The 26403-nt window shown below is 39.7% G+C and overlaps 1 protein-coding gene across 8 annotated transcripts in view; it reads left to right on the forward strand.

The window, feature by feature from the left end:
• Positions 1-26403, forward strand: part of col16a1 (collagen, type XVI, alpha 1) — a 70564-nt gene that overhangs the window by 25530 nt on the left and 18631 nt on the right. For 2 of the 8 annotated variants that reach the window (XM_067611344.1, XM_067611341.1), the window contains exons 8-43: positions 2886-2951; positions 5820-5852; positions 8835-8870; positions 8978-9028; positions 9339-9371; positions 9526-9570; positions 10096-10134; positions 10276-10338; positions 11266-11310; positions 11414-11509; positions 11771-11809; positions 12032-12076; positions 12198-12233; positions 12326-12448; positions 13095-13130; positions 13546-13581; positions 13831-13959; positions 14240-14284; positions 14648-14683; positions 14774-14827; positions 16034-16084; positions 16178-16312; positions 17475-17510; positions 18613-18720; positions 19035-19157; positions 19245-19298; positions 19411-19452; positions 21128-21163; positions 21246-21299; positions 21420-21488; positions 21610-21663; positions 22102-22128; positions 23055-23111; positions 23349-23393; positions 23560-23631; positions 24494-24547. In XM_067611344.1, the coding sequence (XP_067467445.1) occupies positions 2886-2951; positions 5820-5852; positions 8835-8870; positions 8978-9028; positions 9339-9371; positions 9526-9570; positions 10096-10134; positions 10276-10338; positions 11266-11310; positions 11414-11509; positions 11771-11809; positions 12032-12076; positions 12198-12233; positions 12326-12448; positions 13095-13130; positions 13546-13581; positions 13831-13959; positions 14240-14284; positions 14648-14683; positions 14774-14827; positions 16034-16084; positions 16178-16312; positions 17475-17510; positions 18613-18720; positions 19035-19157; positions 19245-19298; positions 19411-19452; positions 21128-21163; positions 21246-21299; positions 21420-21488; positions 21610-21663; positions 22102-22128; positions 23055-23111; positions 23349-23393; positions 23560-23631; positions 24494-24547 (2103 nt within the window). The remainder of the gene's footprint in view (positions 1-2885; positions 2952-5819; positions 5853-8834; positions 8871-8977; positions 9029-9338; positions 9372-9525; positions 9571-10095; positions 10135-10275; positions 10339-11265; positions 11311-11413; positions 11510-11770; positions 11810-12031; positions 12077-12197; positions 12234-12325; positions 12449-13094; positions 13131-13545; positions 13582-13830; positions 13960-14239; positions 14285-14647; positions 14684-14773; positions 14828-16033; positions 16085-16177; positions 16313-17474; positions 17511-18612; positions 18721-19034; positions 19158-19244; positions 19299-19410; positions 19453-21127; positions 21164-21245; positions 21300-21419; positions 21489-21609; positions 21664-22101; positions 22129-23054; positions 23112-23348; positions 23394-23559; positions 23632-24493; positions 24548-26403) is intronic. The other 6 variants (XM_067611343.1, XM_067611342.1, XM_067611346.1 and 3 more) reach the window with 6 other exon arrangements.

The raw sequence follows: 26403 nt of genomic DNA on the forward strand, positions 1-26403 counted from the left end.
GTATACAAATTGACTAGGGCTTAAAGTAATTCCATTGTGTGCAGTTATGCCACATCAACTGTGGTTTTCCAATACTGTTTGTACTCCTTAGTGTAAATGCTTAATTAAAAGTATCACTTGCTCTCTTTTGCAGATTTAGAAGTGCCATTTTATATCATTTTTTCCTTTATAGTTATCTCCCTTTTTCATGCCCATTTACCTCTTCTCTTAATCTGTATTTTTGTGCAGTTATTGTTTGTAGGCTTCAAACAAAAACCTTATCAAAGAGAAAACAGATTCTATGGGCTTAAATACAATTGTGTATTTCTACCAGACATGTGAAAACAGAGCAAGCGGATGTTCAGGTATTGGAAGCAAACAGCCAGTTTGGGTTTATTTTTAAGCTGTTGGTATTTTTGTGCTCAGCCAACTTTTTGTCAGAAAATTCTCCAGGGTATGTGTGCTTATGTGTCTGTGTGTGTGCATGCATATGTGTCTTTTTCATTACCAAATGAATTTATGAGAGGGATACAAATAGGGTGAGAATTTACCTCACAAGTTTGAAAGTGTAGGGTCCTCTGGAGGAGGGACTGAGTGCTGTAAAATTGATTAGAGAGTTTGAAGAAAGAATCCTCTTCTCCTTTGCTGAAGGCATGTGTGCTGCAGGGCTCCCTTTAAGCTCCACTTAAATTTGAAATGAGGAGTGAAGGAGCATACATGCACGCACATACACACTCACTCGAATTCCTGTACAATCATGAAGTCTGCAGCTTCTTGAAATACAAAGGAAAGAACAGCTAGTTGTCAATAACTTTGACATTGGATTTTAGAGATATTACATTTTAGTTTTATTTCATGGTGTAAGATTGTTTAGTTCTGTTTAGTTCAACATTTCATTGTTGTAGATGTCATTGAAAATTATACATGTGCTCTCATCAGCTAATTTCAAATATACTCAGTGTTAGATGAATGCCATTTTCTATGAATGGCAATGCCCATCAGTTGGTTGGTGTGTTGGTACACCAGTTTTGTCCAGACTAAAATATTTCAACAGCTACTGGATGAATTGCTGTGAAGTTTTGTGCAGACATTCATGGTCCCCGGAGGATGAATCCTACTGACATTGCTGATCCCCTGACTTTTCATCTAGTGCCACAATGAGACATATGTGGTTATAGTGATTTTCCCTCTCATTATAAATTGAAATAGATTTGATGATCCCTTTACTCATCTAAATCTAATCTTAAGGTAATTTTTTTTGAAATGGTCCAATACTGGTCTAGTATTGGTTTATGACCTAATACTTGTACTTTATCTTTAGTGCTAATTAGTGAATGTTAGCATGCTAACATTTAAACTAAAATGGTAAACATGGCAAACACACCTGCTAAACAAGCATGTCATCATTATCATTGTGAGCATGCAAGCATGCTGACTTTAGCAAAAGCAAAAGTCCTGCCATGCCAAAGTATAGCTTCACAGAGCTGCTAGCATGGCTATGCTAAGACTCTTCTTGTTCTACATACAGTCAAGATTTGACTGTTTTCAGTCATTTATACAAGATGAAAAGTTTTTCTTTTGCTTTGGATAGATGATAATAAAGGGGAAGACAGAGAGGGGTATTACATGCAACAAATTTGGTTTTCAAACTTTTGATATTACGGTTATGCTACTCAGCCATTAGGCTGCACTACTGGCAAGGCCCCAAGAGGCTTTCTATCCTAGTGGAAATCTGGAGTTTGACATACACTAATCTCTATTAACAGATATCTGCATATGAATCTGTAGGCAACGGGACAAGATTTTGGTACCAGAAGCATTCTGGTTTCTGTAGTGGTAGTAGTAGTAGTAGTAGTCTGAGCAGTATTGACTGATCACGTTTGAGTGGGCTTTGGTTGCATGCAGGTAAACAGTCCGTATGGAGAGAAAAAGAGGTGGAACGCATTGGCCAAAATGCAATCTTGGCTATAGAACCCATTGGCTATAGTATGATGATGATTTTGGTTTTTATTAGGTTTTAAAAAAAAAAAAAAGAAAAAAAAAAAAAGTATCTGCATTAATATGCATCTGGTTACAGAGATTAGCTGTAATGTCATCTGGACCGTCTCAAGTTGCTAATTGGACTGTAAACAATGACTGGCGCATGGAAGAAGAAGTCCCAGATATCCATCATGCATTATCCGGATAACCGCTGGTTACACCAGAAGCCCTGAAATATTGACCGTTCCCCCTGGAGGCTAAATCGTTGTCAAACAGATAGCCAATGGGTTCTAGGACTGGTCATACACCAACTACAGAAAAACATTATATATGATTAAAAATAATGAAATATTTTCATCTTTTAATCAAATATCTGCTGTCTGCCAGATGATGTGTTAAATGATAGCTCAACCATCAAAGAAAGGTGTACAATGCAGGTTGAATTTCACTCACTGGCCACTTAATTAGGTATACCTCTACAATCTAATTCAATCCAATACAACAGTTCTGCCATGAATTCTACTTTTACAAAGCCTTTAAATTTTCAGTTTTTTTGACACTGTCAAAAAGGGAATAATTCTACTGTTTTTTATTGAGGTCATAGTGGGTGTTGGTGTTGTAGTGGAATGTTTCTAATATATTGCTGCCCTCATATGTAAATGAGGTGGACAAAATATTAGACAGATTGTATCATTTGCATTAAATGGATAGTATAGGTTTGTGTTGGAATAATGATATGTATAAATAGATTGTAAATAATAATGGACCAAGCACAGAATCTTGTGGTACCCCAAGTGAGAACATCAGTACAAAACACGTGTGTCCTATCAGACAAATTTGAATGAAACCAGTTCTGAGAATGATTATCCAAGCACATAAAAGCTCTTTTATCCTGTCTTAAATTATTTTTTATTGCATGTTTGCAGTGTCCACCTGATGCTCCCAAGAGTCGACGTGCGGCTGAGAATGACCTGGAAAACACATTTAACCAGGTAACAGCCTCCTTGCAAACAAATGCACACAAAGCAAGAAATTTTACTGTTCGTACAGATACAAAACAATGCAAAACACATAGAATGACACTGTAACTATAGGTTGTAAAACCTATAGCAAGCATTTCAGTCCACCAACAAATTGAGGGGAAAATGTCATGAGATCGTCTGTAAACTGTGTCTCTTCCATCATGAATCATCACAACATATGGTTCTCATCAGGCAAGACATAGACATACAGACACAGACACGCACTTGGCATCAAAGAGCTTTGTTCTTAAGGCAGTTTGAGTTGTCTGAGATGCTCCTGCTGGCAAGCAAACACTGGACTGTAGGACTTACACCAAATGGCGTAGTTATTCTCCCTTGAAACTCTGCTGTGGAAAACATGTTTTCTACTCTGCTGGAGTCTTTAGCACTTCTGAGTTTTATATGACTTCAGTTAAGTCTGCTGGTAGCAATCGTTCAAAGTATCCATGGGCTGTGTCGAGCGCATGACAAATAGAGCCTTATGCAACACATGGGAGAAGTTTTTTTCCATAAATTTCCATGGTGTTTTTTATGGTTGCTTCAATGCTGCCTGATACATGAAGTTCTTCCAGTATAACGTAAAGGCAATTTACTTTTGTTTCCACACCCACTTGTTTCATCATTCATTTTAATGGGATCTATATCCAATTATCTATTCATTAGGACCTGATGTTTGTCTTGTGGAATGCTTGTGTTAACTTAGAGCTCTGGCAGACTTCAGGACACAGTAATCAATCCCACAGATGGTTCTAGCCAGACACAGTTACAATAACTCAAGGCAAGCCATCTCTGTTTCTTTCTCACTCTCACCTGTCACACTCTGTCCTTCTCCTCTACTATCAGTTGTTGCAGACTGAATATGGTATCATGATGTTTAGTCTGATATAGTAAAATGCTCCAGGGTTAATTTTACCATTTTACGTTACTGAGCTACAAATGCTTAACTTACAGCCCAGACACATTTCTGTTCTGTTTTCTATTTTCTAGTAATTCCTGCCTCCTGTCTTGTTTATTGTCATTTCACAAACATGTACACACATGCACATACAGGTGCCCACTAAATTTGAGGAGTTTCTATTTTTATACGCAAGTTAGCTTTGTACACAGTAAATGAACAATGAAATCCAAGATTCCAGTGTGTGCACCAGATGTTACTGAGTCATAGCACTGGTTCCATTGAACTAAGCCTCACTGAGTGACAACATATTTAACTCAGCATACATGGAATATCATGTGTTTTGTGCTGTACATTGTTCCTGTGGGGTTAGCACAACTGGGGTCAACTACCGGGGAACTTCCATTTCTGGAAATGTATATCCCTGTTTTCTCTTTAGTGGTTCTAAAGCAATAGGTCAGCATTTTGGGAAATATGCTTATTGGCTCTCTTGCTGAGAGTTAGATTGGAAGATCAATACCACTCTCATGTCTGTATGGTAAATATGAAACTACTGTCAGCCTTAGATTAGTTTAGTTTAGCATAACACAAAGACTGGAAACAGCTAGGCTGGATCTTCCCAATGGAAACAAAATCCACCTACCAGTACCTCTAAACCTCACTCACATTTCCAAAATTCAGTCTGACCTATTTGGTATTTTTGGAAACTTTTGGATCCCCACTACAATTTAATATAAACGTCTATTGGTTTGAACAAGGTTTGACTGCACAGCATGAGTTTGTAATGAATTGTATTAGGCTTGGTGCAAAGGTGTTTATAAGATTGCTCTGTTTGTGCTTGGGTCACAGCAGTTACTGCTTTCCTGAGGTATGACAAATCTCACCCACACTGTTTCTTATCTTCCCACACTGTAAACCTCTTTTTTCTTACTCTCTTTCTTGCACTCTTTTCAACCCAGCTCCCAGCTGAAAGGTCATCGAGTCCTCAGAAGACCCAAAGGCTTATGTGTGTCTTGTTTCCCCAGTCTCAGTGTGTTTCTACTTGACTTTTTATGTTGAAGTCCAAAATCAACTGTAAAATGTCCTCCTCTCTTCCCTTTGCTGAAACCCTGTATTTCTCTTCTTCCAACTCTCTTCCTTGAACAGATTTTTTTCTTTTCAACTTTTCTGTCTGTCCTGTCTTTCTTGTTGTTTTTGTCTGATTTGTAACAAACCACAGTCCATCTCTTTATTTGCCTCAGGGCTCATGAGGTATACAGTACTTCTCTTCCTCTCTCTCCTCCGTCCCTTTCATCTCATTTTTTCACTCAGAATAAAGAATAACTGTTAAATGGCCTGTGTAGATGGCCCTTATTTCTCCTTTCTTTGTTTGCGTATCTGATGCAATGAATTGTAATGCCAACAAGGTTTAAAAGGATGCACTGCACATGCAACAGGAAACAACAGCTTGCCTATGCCAAAGATGTCATATGACGTTGATATTATGGAAACTTTCAAATGCAATCCCTGCCATTCCTGGGAGCATCTTTGAGAGATTTAGTTTGACTATTACTATGAACTGCCGCAGAACTTGCCAGTGACTGGGAATATGAAGCATATGATCAAAGGTTTGAGGAGATTGTTAAAAATGTAGATGCATTTGTTGATACAATTTGAGCAAGAAGTAAGAAGTAAGCAAGATGATATGGTGTTGCCAAAGTAGTGACAAGCAGACTAAGTAATGTTTCTGAGAATGGCCTTCAAAGCTATTGGATTCAGCTTGTCTGAATATAAGCTGGGCCAATCTCGGCCATGAAACTGTCAGCGTTACTGTCTAAACATAGACAAACCGATTGTGAAGCCAAAAATGGTAGCAATATTGAGGTCACTGACAGATATGATGTAAAAGAAGAAGCAGGCCTGACAGTTTCTTTATTTCTTTCCTTCTTTTTCTCCACCAACAGGAAATTTTTGCTTCCAAGGATCTGGCAAAGAAAGTAAGCCTCACAATTCGCACCCACACATATAGCGCAACCATTTGGTTGGTTGGTTTGGTTATTGATTTGGTTGGACTTTCTGGAGTGCTCAGTGGCTCAGACCGTGGCTTTGTGTATTTCATATGCTCTTCATTTGTCTGCGTGGGTTTCCTCCAGGTTCTCCGGTTTCCTCCCACAGAACAAAGACATGCTGTTTAGGTGAATTGGAGACTCAAAATTCCAATATGTACCCTTCTTTTTACCCTGTACATCCTGAAATAGGATCCAGGATAAGAGGGTATATGGATGTGTAGACTCCCAACTTATATCTATTGCTGAAATTCAGACAGGAAGACAATATGCAGGCCATATGTTCATATGTGTGTGGTGCATGGGATTAGAAGAAGAAATAGTTTATCTCTATTTCCTCCTCCCTCCCTCCCTTGCCCAGCTTGCTGACTGACTGAGGACTGATTTACACCTCATTATGCGCTGAGTCTCAGTCGGGAGTTGCTGCTGCCTATTAATTTTGTCATTCACCTACAATAGGCATGTTCTGTTCACAAATAGAATACAAAACTCTAGACGCTTCATTATGTCGCTCCTGTGTGTGCTTACTAATGCAGCTGGACGCCTCCCCTGACTTCCTCAATGTAGGTTATTACCTGGATTGGAGCACACAGCTTGCCCTGCCACTTGGGGCACCCACTTGCAAAGAAACAAAAGTGACTTTTCTTCTGTGCCACGAATTTAATTTGGTCAAATTACACAAGCGACAGTTTTGCAGGGTAAAAATAAGCACAGTACCCATAGGAGTCTGTCGATAATATAACCTGATATTATGCAGTACAACATCTATCAGACAAATATGCCAAGCAGGCCTATGTATTAATGTGATTATGGTAATAAATGATCCGAGTACAGGGTAGATTTGGCTTATTCTGCACAATCCTAAAGCTCAGCCAGAAACCAATTTTCCTCAGTGATCATGTCAAGCTGCTTCAGCTGTTCCTCTATAGTGTGTTCCTGCTACAGTGACTTCTTGGTTATGTGAGTCAAAAGGCTTTGCTCTGCCAATCAGCAGGAATCTATTAACACAAGAGGCTATTACAGAAATAAAGTCCTAGAATCTTCTTCCTTTCTTTGCCATTTGATCATGTATTAGACAAAGTGGCACTTACACATAAACCCTGAATACAATAGATTCTACATACTCATTTTGAAAATTGCAACCCAGGCAATTACTAATTTATGTTTATACTGATAGTAGATTTTCATTAATGTGTGTTGGGTCTTGTTCTGTCAAGACCTGACACTAGAGAGACAATGCCAAAAAATGAGCGCAGTGGGATGTTTAATATCAAAAAGCAAGCCTCTCTGACAGGATGTTGGCACCAATGATTCAGCCTGTCTTTTGAGTTTGAAATGTTTAAGCTAATGAATAAGCATAGATGTTGGCATACATAATATAGAATGAGAGCCTGTGTATTGGGAATTTGGATATCAAAAAGTGATCCTATTTATTTGGATGTTAAATAGGATTCTTATGCCAAACTTGAAATTTTGATTCAGGATGCTAATAATAGAATTATAGAGCTCTGTGTCAGAGACCAACACAGAGCTAAAAGGAGGGTGAATATTGACCTTGTTGGGTCACCTGAAACTCAACTCTGAATGAATGCTAACTTTGCTGTGTGTCTGATGAATGTTTAAAAAGGCAATTTTTTGCTAATATAATAATATGTTAGTATTATATTTACAGCTTATTATGCTATTGCCAAATGGCCAAAAAAATTAAGTAATGCAGCTTTAAGTTGCTAATGCTAAAAGCCATTAGCAACCTCCAAATCTTTTGAACTGCCAGCAGGCAAGCTTATGTAATATATAAATTTACTATACATAAAGTGAGCCACAAGTTGAAAATGCACAATTGGATGTTTGCTGTGAAAAAGAAAGTACAGAGTAAATATCAAACCTAACATACAGTATATACAAACAACACAAATGAAGCATATGAAAATACCAACTTATTCTACAGTAAATATAGTGTTTTGTCAAACTGATTTAAGTTTGATTAATTAAGAGTAGTTATGACAGCGGGTAAGCTTAATTACAAAGATTTTTCAAAGAATGTATACTGCTCTTTTGCAGCAATCTTACTCTTCCATTTCACATTTGAGGGTTGTACTCACTGTGTAAACAACAAAGGCAAAGCTGCTGAGGTTTTAAGTGGAACTATGTGAGGACTTGACTAAGCCCACAGTTTCAGACAAGAGCTCGGAAAGAGTGACTCGTCACTGCAGCTGGTTGAGCCAGCCATTGATAGATTTGTAGCTCGTAAGAAGCAGGGGAGGAAAAAAAGGAAGAGGGAAAATTACACATTGTTCCTGTGCTACTACTAGCCCCCTTTCGTCTGCTCAGCAAGCTCATAGTCCCAGCTTCAATATATGCAAGCTTCCTGGTGTGTGAAAGCAATGCTCCCACAAACACCGGGTGGGGGGACTCTTTAATTACTTGCTTCCACTAAAAAAGCTTCAGTTATTTATAATGCTTATCCATATTTGGTATGTGTGTGTGTATATGTGTGTATGTGTGTGCACTTCTGTGAAGAGCAGCTGGTCTGCTCTCTCCAGTGCTGTGGGAATCAGACATTCCTATTGATCTCCGTCTCCCATGGGACATGTGTTTGTGCGTGCATGTATGTGTGCATGTGTGTGTGCCCACTTGCCCACCTCTCATCCTTTCAACAGTATACTGTAGCAGCACAGTGGTTCAGTTTAGTTTTGTGTAACAGTGCCATCATCTGGTGATAACAGAAACTACAACATTTGCATTTTCATATACATTTTGTCATTTGGCGGATGCTTTTATCCAAAGAGACTTACAAGTGAAGAAAGACAGCACGTTTACTTCCTTCATGAGCCCCGTTTTCCACAGACATACGCATGGTTTAGTGATTTTTATATACAGTATGATAATCATTCTCTCTCTGTCTGTCTGTAGTGTGCTGGTTGTTTACTCCTCAATAGGGAAGAAAATGTAAGGATCACTGATCTTTACTCCCACTTCTTTTCATTAGATCACGTCAGGCCAAATTTAACATAGTGGAGTGTGTAACTGTGTGTGTGTGTGCGTGTGTGTTGCAGATAGTAAATCTCGGTGAAGCGCCTGGGTTAAAAGGGGAAAAAGGCGACCGGGTGAGTGAGAAAGACATTCGGACACACATATCTGTGTATGTCTATGTATGTGTGTGTGTGTGTAGCAAGACTAATATCAGCGGAATGTGTGATGTCATCACATGTGCCTAGACATGCCTAGCGTTGAACGGTGTTACTTAACCTTTTCCGCATACACACGCATGCACACACACACTTTGATGCTGTTATAGCCTATTATGATGCTCGCTATGAACCAATCCGCCGCCTAGCTGATGTTCATTCTTCAGTGCTCACTGATTCTAATACACAACCCACAATCATTTCTCTTTTCTGCCTCTCTCCATCTCAGGGTGATGACTGTTCTGGCTCCCATTCAGGTCCAGTAAGTAACTTTTCCATTGCGTCTCACTCTCTGAGCCTCATTTTGCAGAAAAGCATTGTCTCGTTATTTGGCATGCAGCACAGTACTATGAGTCTGAAATCTAGCCAAGAGTGGTCTGTGATAATACATGCCAACCAAGTGTCTCTAACCTCAGTGCGCAGAGGGATCCAAGGGCCAGAAGGGAGAGAAAGGAGAGCCGGTGAGTGCCAATCTTCTGTTACAGGTTATAGAACCACATCCCACTGCATCTCAACCCCTCTAACCTGTCGGCTATTTTGTTTGATCTTTATTCAAAACCTCATTTTTTTGCATCCAGGCCCGTTATTAATTATGCTCTTGGAATGAGTGTGTGCTTTCGTGTGTTTATTTACTTGTGAGTGAGTCATTGTGTGTATGTGCAAGTCTCTGTGACTGTGAATATGCATGTAAATGTTTCTGTGTATGTTTAAGCCATAAGTATAATTTTGATGAATTGATGAACTGTATATACCTTAGTTTCTTGGATTTGTTTGACATGACTGCATAATATGAATGCATGCCTGCGTTTTTCTGGTTGTGTGTGTGAGTATGTGTGTGTGAGTAGAGCATATGGTTCCTGCTGGTCGTCCATACGGGTTGCTGACTGGTTACTGTGTTGTTTGCTATGCTCCAGTAGTGTGTGTGTGATGTCTCTTTAGAGCCAGGTCATTGATCTGGGCCTTGTCTCCATTCCTTCTCTCCACAGGCGCAGCCTGCCAACTGGGGCGAAGCAGTTGGGTACAAGGTGAAAGGTTTACGAAACTTTTGGTGATGGATAATGAAGATATGACCTTCTAATGATCATCTAATTAATTTCTAACCCCTTATTTTTCCTCTCATCTCTCTCTCTGTGTGCTTCTCACCTTTTTGCACCGGCTCCGTCTAGGGAGAAAAGGGTCAGAAAGGAGAGCTTGGTCCACAGGGTCTCATTGGCAATCCTGGGAGGGACGTAAGTGTTTTTTATTTTCTACTTTTTTTAGTCTTTTGCTCTCTTTTGCTTTGTCTGACAGAGTTGGTGAAACTAGAATCAATAAAAGTATCCATGAATGGTCAAACAGTTAGCTTGGAATGTATAGTATATTTATAAGTGAGCATGCACTCACAATGCCCTCATGTCCTCAGACACCATCCACTTACACCGTCACTTTTATCAGGCTAAGAGCGGATATTCAGTAAACTTATATGGTATTACTCTTTAAGCTCAGACTCCCATTGATATCTGCTCTCCCCTCCTCTCTCCCATGGCGTTAAGTCGGCTTGTTAATGCCTGTTAGATTAGGCTAGAGCAACAAAGCTTGCACAATCAATGCTGCCTCATTGACTGTGCTGTTCGTCTCTCACACAGGCAGACTCCTATTCAGGAAGACTTAAACCTTTTAATCTTCCCTGTTCAGCGCAGTGATCCTGTAAACGCATGAAAAGTTTTGAAGAACAAATTACAACGTGTGTGTGCTCCGAGATATTCCCCTGGTTTTCAGCATCAGACGCTCTCACATTTAGCTGTTCACCAGGCTAAGTGCTTGTCGTGGACAGATGGATTTGGTGGAGGATAGATTTTCTTAAGCCTCCCATCCATCTGACATTGTGAATATGAATGTGCTTGTTGATGTGACTTGAATCAGGCAGGCAGAAAATATTGCATATGCACCACTGAAGATAATACATCTTACAGACTCTACAATTCCCCTTCTTGCTATTTCCAATTGCGATATGTGAAACAAATGAGGGAAATCAACAAGTCTCTTTCACTATTTAAGAAGACATTTTGGAGATAGATGTGTACAGAGCTTGCTCAATTATTCTGGGCTGACACTGATGATGTCACTGACCTGTAATGATGTCGTCACTTCCCTCTTTGTCTGTCACCATTTGCCAGGGTCGAGCAGGGTCCATCTGTGTAGTCGGCCCCAAAGGACAGAAGGTCTGTCTGCATTAAGTCTGGGAATTTTTTAGCATCAACCTGTCTGTCACTTACATTCAGTTCAGTTTGGACTGAACAAAGTTGTGTTGAACTTTTTTCCTAGGGTACCCCAGGTTTGGTGGGTCCTGAGGGGTTGGCTGGAGAGCCAGGGAAGCCTGGACTGCCAGGCCCACCAGGAATTGGACTGCCAGGCCCTGCGGTGAGTGTGTTTTTTAAAGAACTCTGAAGGAAGAAAAAAGCCTATATGCACTTTTTTTTGTCATTTCACTGATTAAATTAATATCCTCACATTTCTCTCCTCTTAGATGGTCTCAGCTTGACCAAAAAGTAGTTTTATTAGACAAAATGCTTCAGAAGTGCAGGGCAGGACTTGGCAGGGCTCCTTCTTTTGGTGCAGCTTTTATTGGCTTTCACAGCCTAAAAGCATTTTAAAAAAAGAGTCTTTTTCTTTTCTTGTCAGGGACCTCCTGGTGAACCGGGTGGTGCAAAAGGAGACCAGGTACGTTAACCCTTTGGCAAATGACTTATGACCATTAAAAAAAAAAAAAATATTGTCCCTAGTGATGGAAACAAGCTTAGAGAAATTCTTACCAACACTTAGACTTACAAAACCCAGAATGACATAACGCATGAGTTAAAATCCAACAGGCTTTTTTTTTAGGATGGCTTTCAGGGTAGCTGTGTTTGTATATGACACATGCAATGGTCTGTGTGTTAACAGGGCGATACAGGACCTCAGGGAGAAGATGGATTGTCTGGAGATCCAGTGAGAGACTCTTTTAAATATTGATTGGTATTCAGTAATGTATGCATGAGCTTCCAATATACTGTATTCTGACTGTGAGCTGATACATCAGTGTTTGACTGGGATTCTGCTGTTTTCATAGGGACCAAGAGGACCAGCAGGATCTAAAGGAGAGAAGGTATAATACCCTGTAAACATTGTCTTTAATCTCTTTATCTGCATGTCTGTGTGCTTTCTCATCCACATATTGCATGTTTATTCAATCTTCAGGGTGACCCATGCGAAGTGTGTCCCGTGCTGCCTGCAGACATGGGCAACACAGTGGCTCTGCAAGGAAAGCCTGGCCCTAAAGGAGAGCCTGGATTACCTGGAATAGGAGATACAGGACTGCCTGTAAGCACAACAGACAGTTGTACCATAATGTCAAACTGTAATGTATTCTTAACTGCCCTGAATGTTCAGTTTAACATTTTTACGATCTTGCTACATGTCTTTTTAGGGAGTAGTAGACGTGATCTGAGCTGTAGCTGGCAATTGAACCTTGAATTCCTGTTTGATAGTGGATATATTTTATTTTTCTTATCATTCTGACAAAAGGTATGTAGTTTATTTCTACTTCGGGGTTGTACTTGCCCTTGTAACTCTCTGTGTTGCAGCAAGGAAAGAAAGCGCGGTATGCTGTTAAATGTTTACTCTTCAAGGCTAAGGTCATTTTGTTAATGTAATCTTAACATGTCTCTCTCTCTCTCTTTCTGTTGAGCCTGTATCTTCCCACTTACCCCGGCAGGTGAAATAAGGAATGATTTGTGGGGGGTGGGGTATAAATCTAGAGCCTTATGAGATTCTCTGTGCAACGATTTCCAATAGCACCAGCATCCATCTGTCATACCTGGTTAGGGCAGAAGGAGAAGAAGGTAGAGCAAAGGAGAGGGAGAGTGAGATATGACCTCACTCTAACAAAGTTGAGCTAACAACACTCTAACTTCTGGCTCATTCCTTCTTTTCTCTCCTCTTTTCTCTCTCTCTATATATGTACCAGGGGCCTCAAGGTACAGATGGCAAGGCGGGACAGAAGGTATAGATTCCCCCCTCATTCATTTACAGCTTATGGTTCATTCATATTCTGTGCAAACGTGACCTATACACACTCATCGGCATTCTTACTCATTCAGTTATGCTAACTTCAGCACTGCAGAATGCTCTCTCCTAAAGCGATGCAGGCAAACTAGCTGAACTTAACTCCACTGACCAAAGCGCGCACACACACACATATTCAGCACACCTACACATGGCCACCTTGCTAGATCTATACCCATATGTGCATGACTGCCACACACACACACACACACCACAACATCTGCCTAATTACAATGACCTGTATGCTTACAACACCTTGTCTAGATACGACATCTCAAAACCAACATGGTCATCAGGGTGAGCTGGGACTAATTTGCTTTCTTTGATGTCTGTGTTTTTCTATGTTTTGGCAGGGAGAACAAGGATCAGAAGGTGCCAAAGGTGAAAAGGTCAGCTTGTTGTCTTTATTAAGCTTGAGGTTAAATCTCTTTCTTGTTTCTTTCTTGTTGTCACTTGTTCGGGTTACTTTATTTAGCTGTCAGTCAGATAGAGTAGTCTAATTAGTTAACTTTTTGCACTTCTTACAATGTCAATTCAGTATGTTTTTTATTGATTGACATCTTATTTAAATATGTCCTAATGTGGATCATTATTTGCAGACAACATTGACCCACATCTGATTTGTCCATGTGATTCAGGGTGAGCCTTGTTCTGTGTGCCCCACTCTCGGAGAGTTGCCCGCGAACATGGTCCCAGGTTTCATGACCCAAACCCTGCAGCAGGAGGGCCAGAAAGGAGAGCCTGGAATCGGACAGAAAGGAGAACAAGTAGGTCTATGCGCGCTCTTGCTGTTTTAGTAAGGATTAATGTGATTCTAGTGCATTTTGATATAGTCATAAACACAACCAAGGTGAAAACAATAACAAACAGTCTTATCTTGTTAGTGTTGGAGGACTTTACTAAAAAGGAAACAATGAGATATAACACCCATGGTAAAAGACAACTGATTAGGTAATTGGTTTTGTTTGAATATATGTCTATTTCTTTGTGAGCAGTGATAAGCACATTCATTAAAATTATGTATCATTCACTTTTTCTGCACCACAGGGGAAGCCGGGAAAAGAAGGATCACCTGGCCTTAAAGGAGAAATGGTAAGTAACATAAAAAGAATCGGACTGAGAGTAGGTGACCTCAATAGCAGACCGCATTAAAGGCTTACATAAGGGGAACTCACTCAGTAAGTTGTTGAATGGGGTTCTTAATAGACTTCATGAGGAAGTTAATCACCGCGGTGGACTGATTTTAGGGTCCAAAACTGTCTGCCATAGGGATTTTATTCAGTGGGGAACTTATTAGTGAAAAGCTTAGGCAGTGAAAAACCAAATGTATTTGACATGGTTGCCTGTAGGGCGCACCTTACTATGAAATGTGAATTACCAATTTAAAAGAGCCATCCATTTTTATCAATTTGTGAAATTCAGATAGTAATTTTTTTATTTCTTGCTTGTCTGCAGGGTAGTGCGGGGAGCAAAGGAGCTGATGGTAAGCCGGTAAGTTCAGATTTAGTTCATTGAAACAGAGTGTCTCGCTTCACATCTTGATTCAGTTAAGTCATGAAATGAAATCTGTCCATATAACAGGGAAAACCTGGACCAAGGGGATCCAGTGGCAAGGATGGACAGAAAGGTTTGAAGGTAAGAGAACAGAGTGCAATAACTGTGAAGCAGGAGGTTGGATACATTCTAAATATCTGTCTGGATTTTGACTTTGTTCTTCAATGCTTTCAGAGTAAGAAAGGTCTAGTGTTGTTTTTTTTTATAGTCAAGGTTGTTATGTTCTGTCAAGAATGTATTGGTGCACTCAGAAATTATGTATAAAGAAATGCGACAAATGGATGGCTTATAAAACCCATCACAATGATACTACTAAAACCTTTGTATGAAGGCTGAGATATTGTGAGTTGTATCAATATGTTGTGTACCTCACTGGCAAGACTTATGCTTTTTCTGTGGTTACTAAATGAAAAACAATAAAACTTTTTAAAAGAAAGTTTTAAAAAAGTTTTTAAAAAAAGAAATCATGTACAACATGTAATTATAGACAGATTACCCATTTTAAAAACGATGGATGATGTGTGTACAGCAAAGTAAAAATTAAAATTTTCATGGAAGCTAACAAATAATACATTTAAATGTATGTAGAAATAAACCCACTTGCTGGAAACCAATAAAAGTTTACAAACAGTTTGGAGTTAAAAGTTGATATTGCAATCAGCACTCATCCTTGCATTTTCAAAATGTGACATAAGCATATGTGTATGAAATTACTTCTGTTTTCCTGCACAACTTGACACTATGCACCTTTATGCCAGACCTGTTACAATATTGAAAATTCTCATTCATAGGATTTAATAAGTACAGTTAATCAGTCACTCAGGATCATGAAAAGAAACTTTTCACACAAGTTATTGATTTTTTTTTTTCTCTGAAAGGTTTTTAGCATAAACACTCAACACCGTGATAGAGCCATTAGCCATAATCACACAGTAACAGTTTGAGCCATCTTATCTGAAAACAGGTGTTTTCACAAATGTCTGTGCAAAACCATCCACCATCTTTAAAAAATTGAGGGCTCTGACCAGGTCGTTAGATGCAGTCTGAGCTGAAAGAGAGGTCTCCTTCTTGGGATATTGTATATTTTCCATGTACTTACTTTTGCAGTTTGTGCAGTTCGGGGCAAAATGAACTGATGTTGATCATAAGCTTGCAGTTATTCTACTTTATTTCTACATGTGCATGTGACATTGCTCAGAAACAATATGTGTGATTATACCTTTTGATTATACCCCTTGACACTATCTCAACCCATGTTGCTTTAATATTATATTCATGTTTTGACAGGGAGAGCAAGGACTACCTGGTCTTAGTGTTCCTGGCCTTAAGGGTGAGAAGGTATGAGTAGACCTACTGTATATATTCATTCTTTGTGTCCTCTAGCTTGATTGTCATGCAAACAAACCTTCCTGACTCTTTGCCCTTCCCTAGGGCGAGTGTGGTGTTTGCCAGCCATCTGAGGTTGGCAGCGGTCCTCCCATCATCAAAATGTCTGAGGGAATAAGAGGCGAACCAGGCCCTCCAGGGCCCCCCGGACCTCCAGGGCTTGGGGCCGATGGCAAACAGGTGCAGTTCATACGATGCTAGCCATCACAGAAATATCTAGAAACAAAATCAAATTAAATATCTACAAACACACACAGACAGCTTTTTAGAATCAGTAACTTGATATATATATTTGATTTGTTTAATTAATTTTATTTTTTTGCATTATAACCTTGTGGTGCTGGAAGGAAATTGAGTTTATTCAAAAGAGCTACAAAAATTACTGTCAGGTGAGGAAAGGTCAGTGCCTCTCAACACTTTCTTGGTCCCCCCTTTAGAGGGCAGTATGATGCCCTCTGAGTACCTATGCTCAGGAGCAAAAGACTCCTTAATCCCTGCTGCTTAAAATGATTTCAGTTCTTATGTCCGTATTTCCTATTTTGCACCGATGACTGACTTTATATTGGAGTTTATTAAACTATTGACTTCCTGTCTGACCTTAATGAATGGTTTAAATTGTATTTTGTATATATTGCCACCATTTGTTTTATTGTGCTCTATATTATTACATATGACATTATTGTGCTTTAATTGCATTTTATTGTTTATTATAGTCATTGCTGTGTGTTTACTCTATAAAACTAGAGACAATATAACAATTATATAACAATATAACTTGTTACTTGAAAATGTAATACTCCTACAACTTACAACCAAGCCCTTTTAGGGGGCAAATAAAGATAGCATTGTTTCATAGCATACTTCAACAGTTTAGTTAAACAGAAATCTACACTGCATACACCACCACTGTCATAAGTATATGTTGTCATCAGAATTATTAGTAGACATCAAATTATACAAAGTAGCTTCTTGTTATCCTATTTTGTTTCAACATTGAAACTGATTATTCAGCATCTGGATGAGTGAAAAGTTTTTGGTGAATCAACCCAATGCTTATTGTACAAGTAGGATATGCAGGGATTCTCGTCTTACCGCAGAATATTTACTAAGTGTAATAAATCTCTGTTGGCTTCTGTCACACCTCCCAATTACATGCTGTGTGCCTCTGTGGTTAGCTTTATGTCAAATGTCAACAGTTATTTTATCTGAATGGAAGGGGACTTGCACAGTACTTGCAGATGACTGCACATGAGCGTTGTATATGTGTATGTGTGTGTGTGTGTGCACCTGCATTCATCTATCTGCTTGCGTTTGTACATCACCATACTATTTGCTTACACAGGGCCTGCTGGGTCTGCCTGGTGCTACAGGAGAAAAGGTAAGATTCCTCTTAAAGTTTCTAATAGATTTTCACTTATGGCTGTTGTGTGTATGTGTTATCAAATACAGAATGTAGCAGCAACAAATTCACAACACAATAAGAAGCCTTGGTATCAGCTGAGAAATAGAGATTAAAACCAATTTATTGATGTCTCATGGGCATTCTGTACAGTCCCAGTGTGGCATTTGGAATCACCAATTGCCTTTGGAGACAGAATACCTTAACTAATACTAATACTAATACCAACACAACATCTGCTGGGACCAAGAATGTCTCCAGGAAAATCATCCTACAATATTAAAAAATATTTCAAGGGAGCCCAGGCACTCAGTTTAATTCAGGTCACCGAGCATTCCCATCACTTTACCCGAAAAACTGGGAAATAAATCTGCCATCAACTAAGCCAGGCTGACTTAAATTACCTGAAAGGACTCCTACAATAACTTTTCCTGGACTTCAAAGTAGAGGCTGACCGATAGTGGATGTTTTTGGCTGATGCCGTTAGCAATATTTCAGAGTTCAATAAGTCATAAACACAAAAGATCATATCCGCCATTAATATTGACCTGTCTGATGTATTGGTAGCGCTCTACTTCAAAGAAATGCTTTAGTTTGATATCAGCAATGCAGCTACAGAACAGATTACAAAGGGAAATTAAAGGTACCCTGTAGAGTTTTCTTCAAACAAAAATTATGTTTACATTCAGTGTTTTGCAACAAATGCATTGTATGTATGCTTAAGGTCTAAGAAACATGTTGAGTGCATTTCCTTCCTCATAAAAAACACAAGCCAATTCTTAAAAAAATTTAAATCATGCGTCGTTAACATCCATGTTTGCTTGCTATTAGTCTTCTCCTTCACATTGCTACATTTCTTGGTGCATTATTGCCACCAACTGTTAGTCAGTGGATTAGCATGAAACCAACAACAGGAATGTGTATCACATTGTGAAACAAAACAGGGACCCACTTGTAAAAACATTGCTCCATTGTGCTGATAGTGGTCAAAAACTCCACAGGGTACCTTTTAATGTAAGCATTGTAAGAACTACGGAGATGATTGTTTGGGCCTTTTATCATCATATTTTAATGTTACCAGGGTGACCAAGGAGAGCAAGGGGACAAGGGAGTGGATGGAGCTCGTGGAGAACCAGGACTGCCTGGAGAGCCTGGACGGGATGGAGTGATGGGCTTGAAGGGAGAGAAGGTACAAAGTTCCTGAAATTTTGGCCTGTGATTAAGATCAAATCAGTCTGATTCTTTTCCATATATTACAGAGATGTACAGTAGTTAGGTCTTTTTGAGTTAGTATGGATCTGGCTTTTGTCTCTCCATCCATGAGATATAAAATTGCAGGGAATATCTTTGATACCAGTGGTCACACCTTTGGACCAATGATGGTTTCCAGTGGTTTCTGGTGTTTACAAATACACACAGATTAGGTGCTATCATTTTTTAACTGAAGTTTGTTTATTTCTCAAGGTTCCTGGATGAAGGTTTTGATTTGTTGTGTTTTGCCAGGGTGATGCTTGTACCAGCTGTCCATCTCTGGGCACTGCAGTGGGTGATGGTGTAGCTGTGCCAGGACCCAAAGGAGAGAGAGGAGACCCTGGTCCCTCAGGAGAAGGGAAGCCTGGAAAGAATGTGAGTGAATTTGCTTGTTTATGTATTTATTTATTTGCATCCAGCTCTCTGTACTGTAATAATTTGCTGTTGATGTTTTCTTTTCAGGGAAAACCAGGCTTACCAGGTGTGCAGGGACCTCCTGGTCCCAAAGGAGGCAAGGTATGAATATCCATTTATGTCGGTGTATCATGATGTTTATAAATACATGGGATTGTGTCCATTCATGCATCACTGACATATTCTAATCTGTATTGTCCTGTACCCCCTACAGGGAGAATCTGGAGTTGCAGGAGTTGGCCTTCCAGGACCACAAGTAAGGCTGATGTGTCTTGAAACAAGACTAGGTCAAACCCTTCAAAACCTAGTAAATGGCTGGACTGTGTATGAAATGCTAGAGGACTTTTAAAGACCCAGTGAAATGAAAAATACATTTTCCCACTTTTAATCCTGTCTTCCTGTGTTAATTGTTCAGTTACCTCTTATGATATGCCAGTTATATGTACATTTTTGAGTATTTTTACTTTAAAATCCTTGTATTTCCTTTCCTGTAAAACGGTTTCAAATGTTCAGTGATTCATCTTGAACTCAGTGGCGTTTACAAAAATTCATCCAATCAAATGTGACTTTGGGCGACTAGCTAACCGCACCCATCATATAAAAATGCACTTGACCGACATGTGGGGGTGTAGTAGCTAACATGGATAGTAAGAGTAAGAGATGTATGTGTCGATATCAGTGGGCAAAAACTTTCCAAAACAATGTGGTTGAGGTTTAATTGATTCATCTCTCCTTTGTCCTACTGAGCCAACAGTCCTCTGTAGCTCTGTTTCTTTCTGCAGCTGCATATCACACTTAACGTGCTAAGCCCCACCCACTTTGTAGTGGTCCAATCAAATACAAAGGATTTGATTTAAATCCCTCTTGTAACTGTACACCACGCAAATATTCTGTTTCACTGGGAAACAGGTCACAGTACAGAAGCTGAAGACGCTCTAATGTCCGTTTCACTGGAACTTTAATTTGAAACGAGGTACACAAGGTTTGAAACGGATACACAAAGTGGTGGCATTCAGCTGACCAATGGTGTAACTTCATCACTCAGCGACTCACTCAAGGTACAGACACACTGGATCCACTGCCAGATGTCAAGTTGACGGATCTGGGACAAGATTCAGCCATACAGTGCATGATGGATACAGTACAGTGTGTTGATGGACCAATAACCATATCTGAATTTGCATAATCATGACTCAACCTCAACTTTATGTACATGAGTCCGTCCAGTGCAATACGCCTGGCCCACAAAACTCAAATCAAACTGTCAAACTAAGCAGTGCTGATCAAATATCAATCAAGATTCTGTTACTGAATTGCCCATTTCTTGCCTCAAATTTTTTCAGAGACATATTTTAGTGTACTGTTTAGCTGTGATATGAGAAAGTTTGTGACTCGGCCGCCATGTTGAAAATAGACGACCCAAAACCAAGCACCACTCAACCCAGTACATCAACCACCACGTCACCATCAGCTTGAGTGTTTAGTGGTCCAGTGTGTCCAGATGCGACCTCGCTGCAGTCTGTGTGTCTCCACCATCAGTCAGTCAGGCAGTCAGTCACGGGCAATCCTGGTTATAGGGCTGGCCCCCGCTGTCGCAGTCCAGCCAAAAACAACAGTATCTGGCATAATAAATAGGTTTTATGCCAACAGCTGATGCAGCTCTGTCACACACAAACTATACACAGCTTCTAGATAGACACAGTCGTGCTGTGATCTCATTAATGAACACCACATCCTGCTATGATATCTCAGATCTAATAATAATACAATCATGAGGTTGTAAATAACAATTGAAAAATGATCCAGGGACATTTACTCTTGAATCCTCTGATTCATTGTGGAATCTTCACGTGATTCTTTACTGACACAGGAAAGCCACTCCTTCATTTTTTCCGTCATTTTTCTGTCTGTTCTGTCTATTTATGTCACAGGGTGAAGAGGGACCAAGAGGGCTTCCAGGACCTGTAGTAAGTCTCTGTTATATTTCCAAAGTCCTGCTTTTCTACACTATATATTTGTAGTTTGGTCAAATATGTGTGCTTTGTACAGGGACCTCCTGGAACCAGAGGATTGCCTGGCCCTGTTGGACCTGCAGGGGAAAAGGTAGTATAAAATAGAGTGATGGGAGCCAGCTTATTGTTGCAATATGCAGTCAAATGAATCCCATTCTGTTTGAAATAATGAAACTGTGAGCCTTACACTGTGGGTGTTTTCTGTTCACAGGGCACAATAGGAGATGTTGGACTTCCAGGACCACAGGGGCCAATGGGCATTGGAATTACAGGGCCCCCGGTAGGACATAAATGCATCTTTTTGCAAGTGCACATGGGCATAATGTCATGTCTTTTTATGCACTGCATGTACCTTTATATTGTCAAACACTATTCTTTTCTGTTTTCTTTTTCACCCACAGGGCAAAGATGGAGCCCCTGGCTCTAAAGGATTGCCAGGAGCCGACGGCAGACCTGTGAGTTGTCTTGTTCCTCTATTGTCTAAAGCTTGTAGTTGTATTTGCATGTTTTCATGCATATTCATCAGCAATTTGCAGAGATGTAAGAGAAATTTAAGCCACAAACTTGAGTTGTTGCCTCTGTGTTAGTGTCTGTTCAGAGTTTCAATTTTCTTTGAGCTTCTTTAGGAATTGTCCTTGATTTAGGCATCATTTTTAACCAAGGATGTCTGCCTCGATCCATAACAGAGGCAATGTCTGCTCCCATCTCATCCTCTGTCCCCTGATCTGCGCTCAGCTCACTGCCCCATGAGCTTTTTTCTGGAACAACAAAGCAAAAGTAACTAAGTGTGTGTGTGTGTGTGTGTGTGTGTGTGTGTGTGTGTGCGTGTGTGTGTGTGTGCGTGTGCGTGTGTGTGTGTGTGCGCGCATTTGCACTGTCTCCTTCTCTTGCAGGGACTTGATGGAGCTAAAGGGGACAAGGTAAGTCTACCGTTTTGTTTGGATGAAGGGATCTGGAGGGGTTTGAATATAAGGGGGTGGAACAGATGGTAATCGCAAGAGATGGTTCAACAACCACCCTACTCCCTTAACACACACACAGACACGCACATTTGCGCTCGCATCCACACACACACACCAGCCGTGGGGCACAGATAGAGTAGCAAAGGAGGTGACAAGTGTACTGTTGCTGGCAGACAAGAGGAGTTTCAGGGCCTTAAGAGAGAGCGTGTGTGAGACTATTAATTACCGTATTCATCAGAGCCACCAGTCCAGACTGTCACTGAGAGGGTGGGAGAGATGAAGAAGCGGTGGAGGCAGTGCTTAAGGGTCGGAAGGGGCGTAAGATGTGGGACAGGAGGCTTCATTAGGGCTGAGCTTACTGGAAAAATAAAGTTTACAAAAAGAGAAAAAAGTCAAGCAAACTAAGAGAGAATGAGCAAGAGAGGTAACATTTATAGAGTCGTCAGGGTTTTTATTTAGTTTATACAAGGTCTGAGATCTGAGAGTCATATGTACTGTAAAAACCTGGCTTGAATGTTAAAGGAAAATAGTGAGTGCATATGTGTAAATAGAGATATCATGATGGCTCCTCCTGTTAAAGGGATTTGGTGAATTACACCTTTTTTCGTCATTCATTGTATCCTTGCAATACACAAAGTTTTAAGCGACAGTTTCATGTGATGAAGAATCTTAAAAAATCTTGGTAGTATTTCATCTCTTGCTGCGATTTTTGATGCACAAGACTTCAGGATTAAGCAAAACTGACTGCTCTGACTTTCTTACAATAACTAGAGTGGTTTTATTCTTGAATGAGGACTCAGTTTTGCAGCCTGTGTTGAAAACTACGCAAAGAGTTTCACTTAAGCTTTTTTATGGAACTTTTTTTTTTCTCCTGTATATTTTAGGGTGAACCTGGAGAGTGCAACTGCATAACACCGGGGCACATGGGGGTAGGCGGACCTGTGAGTACATGGTTGCAGAAAACGCACACACACACACACACACACACTGGAATAAACACATGAAGATATACAATTAATTTAATTTTACCTCACAGCAGCAGTCTTAATACACATTGATTTTTTTTAAACACACAAAAAACGTACATTCAATACAATTTAACACACGGTGCAATTTCTGTATATCCTGTCTGTGCAAGCACCGGTGCCTCTCTGATTGTGACTACTCTTGCCTTCCAGGGAGCTCCAGGAACTCCGATAAACACATGGGAGCCTGGGCCTCAGGTTTGATCTGCCAGCCAGCAGTCCTGTTTGATAACTTGGGCTTTGTTTGAAAGCGTTGTCTCTGCTGTTACTTTGTGAAATTTGTTCAGAAAATAACAGTACTCTTCATTTGTATTTGACTATGAATGTGTGATGTCATCTATGGCTGTGTCTTTGTTTGTTGCAGGGGCCCCCAGGACCTCCTGGCCCCCCTGGTCCACCTGGGCCTCGGGGAGTAAATGGAATCCAAGGACCACAGGTAAGAGAAAGGGGCAGTAGGATGGTGAAGAGGGGTCTTTCTTAAGTTCAATTCAGCAGCTGCTCTATTCACCTGAATTGAACGAAAAGCTACTCAGGATGGGGGCTTTCAGCTTGGGCAGTTTGAATACTTCAGTAAGGCTTTGACATGCTTTGCAACTTGATGGGTGAAAAAGTTCATAATATGCATGTAGGAAAGGGAGCGACTTTGAATACTGAATGCGTGCAATAGCTTGGATCAAAATAGGCTAAGAAAGTCATGATCAAGTGATGATGATCAAAGTGAAATGCACTAACCCGTCTGGTGCTTCATGCTTTAACCTATGTGGGGAGCAACTGAGCAAGCTTTGGAAAATGTCCATTAAGACATGAACAGTTATTTGAAGGTCTTCTTCAAAATATAAAAGTTAAAGAAACAACACATTGCTCACTTCTCAGTTTTAAGTTCTAGTTTGATTGATGAGACTCTAAGGTTTTTGATTTAAGCAGACCTTTAAATAAAGTGTTACTCTGTGTTCCAAGAGTCAAAGGTGTAAGAAGGACATCAAAAGTGGTGATGCAGGATGTCCACAAGGGTGCTCTTGTAATATTCACTGAAGTTAAAGTAGTACTAAATGCAAATACTGTATTTTATAATTAGATTATTAAATTCAAACTGATTTTGAGTAAAACACAGGTTTTTTAAAAAAATATTTTTAATTTTTATAAATCTTAGTTTCAAAGTTTCATAATAGGAAAAGAGAGGGAACAAGTTTGATCATTTTGATCCTAACCCTTTGACTCTGCCTTGACCACTGGTGGAGATGGGAGTGGCTAGCCCTCGATTAGCAACAAATCAGTTCAACCTCAGTTCCTTCTTTCAGGGTATCCCTGGAAACGACGGGATACCGGGGAAACCGGGTTTGCCTGGATACATCGTAAGTAAAATTAGAGACAAAAGGAGGAGAGGCGGTTTTTATCTACTGATTCGAGATCTGGGGCTTTCGCACAAATGATGCAAAAGCACACCTAAGCATGCATGTACCAGGAACTGGTATTTATTTTAAAATAGAAGGTCCTGTGAGAACATGTGCACCTCCATGTGTGCTTTATTTGATTTAAGAGCACAAGTTAGTATTTCAAACTCACAATTTATTATGCTTTGCATGATGTTTATTTAAGGGCAAAAATTCTATGTAGTTCTCCATAGATTTTTAGTAATGTTCCATTTTATTATTATTATTTATATAAATTAATTAATATTCTTTATAGTTGTGTGTATAATTTTCTAAAATTGTAATTTTATTGTAGACTGATTTAAAAGGTTTATGTACAGTATGTCGCCAAATTGTGCTGTAATGTGAGAATAACCGCCATCAAATCATACAATTTCAGCACAAAGGCCGCTTTAGTTCAGTTAAAGGGTGCTGCTGATGTCCGACCAAGGGGAGAGCAAGTTTGGTTTAGTTTATATATATTCATGGATAACTGCAGGAGTGGACATAAGGTTTATACAGTGTACTTATTCAGAATTTTAGCCCATTGTACCGCAGGTATGCTTTGTCAACTTCCTGTTGACAAAGCAAGTTTAGCAAGTGCAAGGACAACATCAAAGTGGAGAAATGAGTTAGAGTGTAGTGAAGTTATCTGTGAAATCTTAGTGTATATGGTGTCAGTTTTGTTTCTTTCAAGTCTGCTGATGGCTTAATTTCATTAAGGGAACATCAATTCTGATCTTTAGCCAGCACTCAAGGGGAGCTTCACCTTCAACACAGGAATAATTAAGTTTAATGGAGGAGGACCTCCCTGATTCCTCTGTGGAAAAGAAGGACAGTTTTGGATCACATGTTGAGAAAAACTTCTGTTCTTTAAGAGAGTGTTACACATACAAACAGCCATGATCTGTAAACTAAAATGCAGATGAGCAATTAAATTGACTGAAATATGAGTTGTAAGCTTTGACCTATTGCTAAATACTCTTTTCTTTTATAAGGACTTTGACTACATTAGAAAAGTTAGCACCCTTGAAACATAACAGCATGTTCCTCAGAGAAATCACAAAGTTTGCAATTTGCAGATCCCTTTATTGTTTAGCAGAAGTGAATACTGCACAGTGACACATAATTATAGTGAACCTTCTTTTGAGCAAGTCTGTTAATGCACAAGGCCTTGTTGCAGACCTTATAACGGTCATTAGCATACAGCATAAAATAGCCTTTCTAGCTAATGGCTGCGGTTTGAACAATGCCACATGGGTTTGTAATGACTTTGAAACCAGGCCAGGTGCCATTTACAAACTCTGTCAGTAAAAAAGGTCCCCCTGCTTTGACAGGGAGCAGATCACCTTTCACAGTAAATGTGATGTAAGTGGGCTTGTGGACTTACTATAAATAGACAGTGTTATTCCATTGTGGCATTTGTGTCTGTTTTTTCATGTATACTTTTACATCAAGTATGTGTGTTTGCGCATTTCTGTATGTATAGTTTGTGTGGGCAGAGCCAGTTATGTGTCTGTCCTTCTTCCTTGTTGCAACATTTTACTCTCTGAATTTTAAACTCTACCCTTTGAATTTTTCTGATGCAGACAGGAGCTCTTGACAGAACTGAGTTACAGTTACATGACCATTAGTAGAAATGAGCACTGATGTTTTGTTGCCTTTCCAGCGTTTATCTGTTTTTGTTTTATTTATCAAATTCATATTTGTTACTGTCTACCTTATAACAATCAACTATTAACATGTGGTGTAATCAGTGGATTGTTGATGCTGTAGTGTTCATAAAAGCTATTGATTTT

Source organism: Thunnus thynnus, chromosome 15 (assembly GCF_963924715.1).
Source record: "Thunnus thynnus chromosome 15, fThuThy2.1, whole genome shotgun sequence".
In the NCBI taxonomy this organism is placed as follows: Eukaryota; Metazoa; Chordata; class Actinopteri; order Scombriformes; family Scombridae; genus Thunnus; species Thunnus thynnus.